This window comes from Mandrillus leucophaeus, unplaced genomic scaffold (assembly GCF_000951045.1).
Source record: "Mandrillus leucophaeus isolate KB7577 unplaced genomic scaffold, Mleu.le_1.0 Scaffold32, whole genome shotgun sequence".
NCBI lineage: Eukaryota > Metazoa > Chordata > Mammalia > Primates > Cercopithecidae > Mandrillus > Mandrillus leucophaeus.
This window is the reverse complement of record NW_012103365.1, coordinates 478,865-482,700: the sequence shown is the minus strand read 5'-3', so window position 1 is coordinate 482,700 and position 3,836 is coordinate 478,865. Positions and strand designations below refer to the sequence as shown.

At 53.8% G+C, this 3,836-nt stretch overlaps 1 protein-coding gene across 1 annotated transcript in view; it reads right to left on the bottom strand.

Moving 5' to 3' along the window:
* EEF2K (eukaryotic elongation factor 2 kinase) overlaps window positions 1–3,836 on the bottom strand; it is a 95,786-nt gene that overhangs the window by 25,859 nt on the left and 66,091 nt on the right. The window contains exons 13-15 of the mRNA XM_011987914.1: window positions 3,437–3,499; window positions 1,796–1,930; window positions 1,444–1,632 (exon numbers count right to left, since the gene is read on the bottom strand). Of these exons, the coding sequence (XP_011843304.1) occupies window positions 1,444–1,632; window positions 1,796–1,930; window positions 3,437–3,499 (387 nt within the window). The remainder of the gene's footprint in view (window positions 1–1,443; window positions 1,633–1,795; window positions 1,931–3,436; window positions 3,500–3,836) is intronic.

The window sequence follows — 3,836 nt, the reverse complement described above, 5'->3', positions numbered from 1 at the left end:
ATCCCAGCTACTCGGGAGGCTGAGGCAGGAGAATTGCTTGAACCTGGGAAGTGGAGGTTGCACTGAGCCGAGATTGTGCCACTGCACTCCAGCCTGGGCAACAAAGCAAGACTCTGTCTCAAAAAAACAAAAATAAAACAATAAATAAATAAGTTTTTAATCACATGAATGTAACTACCAATTCAAAAAGCTAAATAAATAAAGGACTTTGGAGTATCTTTCCACCCTTGAGTCTGAGATCCATCCACCCGCTGGGCCACAGCCAAACCCGTCGAGGAGAGCTGATGCCCTGCAGCCCCATTGAGCCGAGGCCACCTGTCCATGCGCAGCTTTGGCCCACGTGATGGGGAGGATGGGAACAGATATACTGGGAGGATGTGCCCACCAAGGGCCTCTCAACTTCTCCTGGAAAATGATCACATTCCCTGGGCCTTGCCAGATCCCGTTCATTCAGTCCTTTCCTCCCTCTGCTCACGGACCAGGGACAGAAGAAGCAGCAGACCCCTACACAATTTCCCTGCACGTCCACACCCTGCTGCTTCAGCTCCAGTTCTGCCTCAGCTCCTGCACCTCTAGCTACACGGGTGCACCTTGTCCTTCACCTCTGGGCCTAAGCACATGCTGTTCCTTCTATCTGAGCTGCTCACGTCCCCCACTTGGCCTGGCTCACTCCCTTTGGGCCTTCAGGTCTAAAGCAGATATCCCCCCAACTTTTTTGTTTTTTAGAGATAGGATCTCACTCTGTTGCCCAGGCTGGAGTGCAGTAGTGCGATCTCCGCTCACTACAACCTCCGTCTCCCAGGTTCAAGAGATTCTCCCACCTCAGCCTCCCGAGTAGGTGGGATTACAGGTGCGTGCCACCCCATCCGGCTAATTTTTGTATTTTTTGGTAGAGGCGGGGTTTCACCGTGTTGGCCAGGCTGGTCTCGATCTCCTGGCCTCATGTGATCCACCCACCTCGGCCTCCCAAAGTGCTGAGATTACAGGTGTAAGCCACCGCTCTGGCCTAAGGTAGGTATCCCTTATATCAGTTCATTCCACGAATCTGTACCGAGCATCTACTCAGTGCCAGGCCCCAGTCACTAGAGATACATGCAGAACTGATGAGCAGGAAGCCTGCACCAACCCCTCCAGGCCCCAGTTACAGCCCTTCCTCACGTGTTTCCACTGGTGTCTTCCGCTTCCCCCATCACACTATGTTGTTATTGCCAGGAAACGTGACTCACCTTCCCCTTCCTCTCCAAAGACAGAGATCGATTCTGCCAGTTTCAACTAACTTGGAGGGGCCTGCCCCCAAACCAGTGCTTGGGACATTTTTGTGGCATGTATACACCTCAGGATAGAAGGCAGGTGAATGCATGGCTTCCAGGATGGGAGGCAGGTGAACAACAGGGTGACCAAGTCCCACCCCCACCTGCAGCTGGGTCCCTGCCACCTGCTCACCTTCAGAGAGACGTCAGCTAGGATGTGATGGGGCAGCTGCGAGTACATGAGTCCCAGGCCCACGATGGCCTCCAGCTCGCCCAGGTCGGCCGCGTGCTCCAGGTGGAAGACAGCCGACTCCCGGTCCCACTCCTCGCCCTTCTCGCAGAAGCGCCCACCCTCGTGGTAGCGCACCATGGCCAGATGGACCTGCCACACAGACTACAGTGTCGGCCTGGCTGTTTGGCAGGCCGAAGCCGCACCCAAGACCGCCCAGCCAGCCTGCAGGAGGAAGTGATTAGCAGAGGAGAGGCTGGAGCCGGGGGACTCCAGGTTAGTGCAGACAGGGCTCCAAAATGGGCATCGCCGATACCTTCCCCAAAATGGACTTCCCGATTTTCTTTTCGAGGTCCAGAGCATTAAGCCTTTGCACTTCCAGGGCCACGGCCGAAGCCCTCGGCAGGTGGAGGCGGGAGGAGTTGAGGAGATTCCACTTCTCTACACAGACCTGAAGGGAAAGAACCGGCCAGAGAAGCGAGGGGCTGGGGGTGGATGCAGCATGACAGCTGTCAGCAGCCCCTACCACACAGGAGCCTGGCTAGAGGGAGAGCAAACCCTCGTGATGTCAAAGTTTATTGGCCATATATGGCTCCAAATTTTTTTTTTTTTTTTGAGACAGAGTCTCACTCTGTCACCCAGGCTGGAGTGCAATGGCACAATCTTGGCTCACTGCAACCTCCACCTCCCAGGTTCAAGCGATCCTTCTGCCTCAGCTTCCCGAGTAGCTGGGATGACAGGTGCACGCCACCATGCCTGGCTAATACGGTTTCAATTTTAATCATCCAAATTCCATCAGCTCATGCGTTCAAGAGCTAGTGGAACAGATTTCAGCAGCTCAAGGAAGCATTTCCCCGTCATTTACCAATCTGGATTTGGTTGGGGGGGGGGTTTGACCCTAAACCACCCTTCTTTGCCAGCTCCTCATGTAAGGCACCAGAAGACTCCCACTTCAGACCTTCCAGCAAATCCCCTTGCTTTCCTCTGCAAGTCACCACAACGACATGAGCAACATCAGCAGGGTGCTTTAGGAAATGGGTTTAAAAAACACATCATTTCTCCTGGCCAAAGATACCCCATCCAAAGGCCTTTGCAGGATACAGCCAAGCAGCTATATGTGTGCACGTGTGCATGCTAAACATCTTGCAATGCACAGGGCAGCCCCCTCAACAAGGAACGATTCAGCCCAAAATGCCAATAGTGCCTCACTTGAGCAACCCTGTTCCATACCTAACAGAGAAGATCCTAATCTGGCTACAAAATGCCACAGGGTAAATAATCAGTGTTCTTGGAGATGCCAGAGTCATGCCTGTGGTGGAGGTCAGGGAAGGCTCCCGGACGAAGGGCCCTGGGGTCCAGGCTTGGACAGCAGGTAGGATTTGAAGAGAGATAACAGAGGGGGATAAAGGACCTTGCAGGTAGGAGAGACTTGCCTTAGCAAAGGCTCCAAAGGTGGGCGGTTCAAAGCGTGTGAGGGAATCACTTAGAGGGGTGGGTGGGGCACAGGGCTGGTCTTTCCCAGATGTGCTGATGCTTGTTAGACATACAAGCAAGGGTAACCTAGGGAAAGTTGCTTAAGAGCCCAGTTTTCTCATACATAAAACGGGGATGAGAGTAACATTAGCCTGTCTTTCTGGGTGATTGCAAGAAGGAAATTGATTACCGCAAAGCGCCTTCATGGCAGGCACTTAAGACAGGAGCCTTAGCTGTTGCGATTTCCCCTCCAGGATGGGGCTGTCCTGTTCTTCTCTAATCCTCCCCACAAATCCCCCAGCATCCTGTCCTGCAGAGGTTCAAAGAGCATTTGCCCAGGAGATTTGCTGCTTTGCAAAATCTTCCTTTAGCACATGTGCCAGACAGATGCGCAGGCAGCAGAGATATGAGACAGAAGAAACAGCAACAGAGACTGGAGGAGGCAGGGAAGCGGTGGTGACAAGGGTGCCTTGGGGCGCATTACCCGTCCGCAGCTGCCCAGGCTGTCTTCGTCAGACTCGTACTTCCGGTTACCGTTTGAGTGGCCCTGAACGGAGGAAGAAATTACAGTGATCCAAAGTGCAAGGCTTCTTCCCAGGAACCTCTCCTGAGAGCTGGTCCAGCCCTCCTCCCTGGAACCAGCCTGGCCCTCGCAGGTGACCCTTATCTCAGAAAATTGGCCCTATGTTCCCAGGTGACACTGGAACCCTTCTCTGCCAAGCAGAATGAATGCTGGGTCACAGGCAGGGATGACATGCTGGTGCAGCCACAGCCTCACTGTCCCCCTCCCTGTGTGAGCAGGTGGAACTGACTTGATGGCGCAGGATCCCAGCACAAAGCCACTGGGGTAACGGGCTCCCGTCCTACTGCGTGTTTAGTTTATA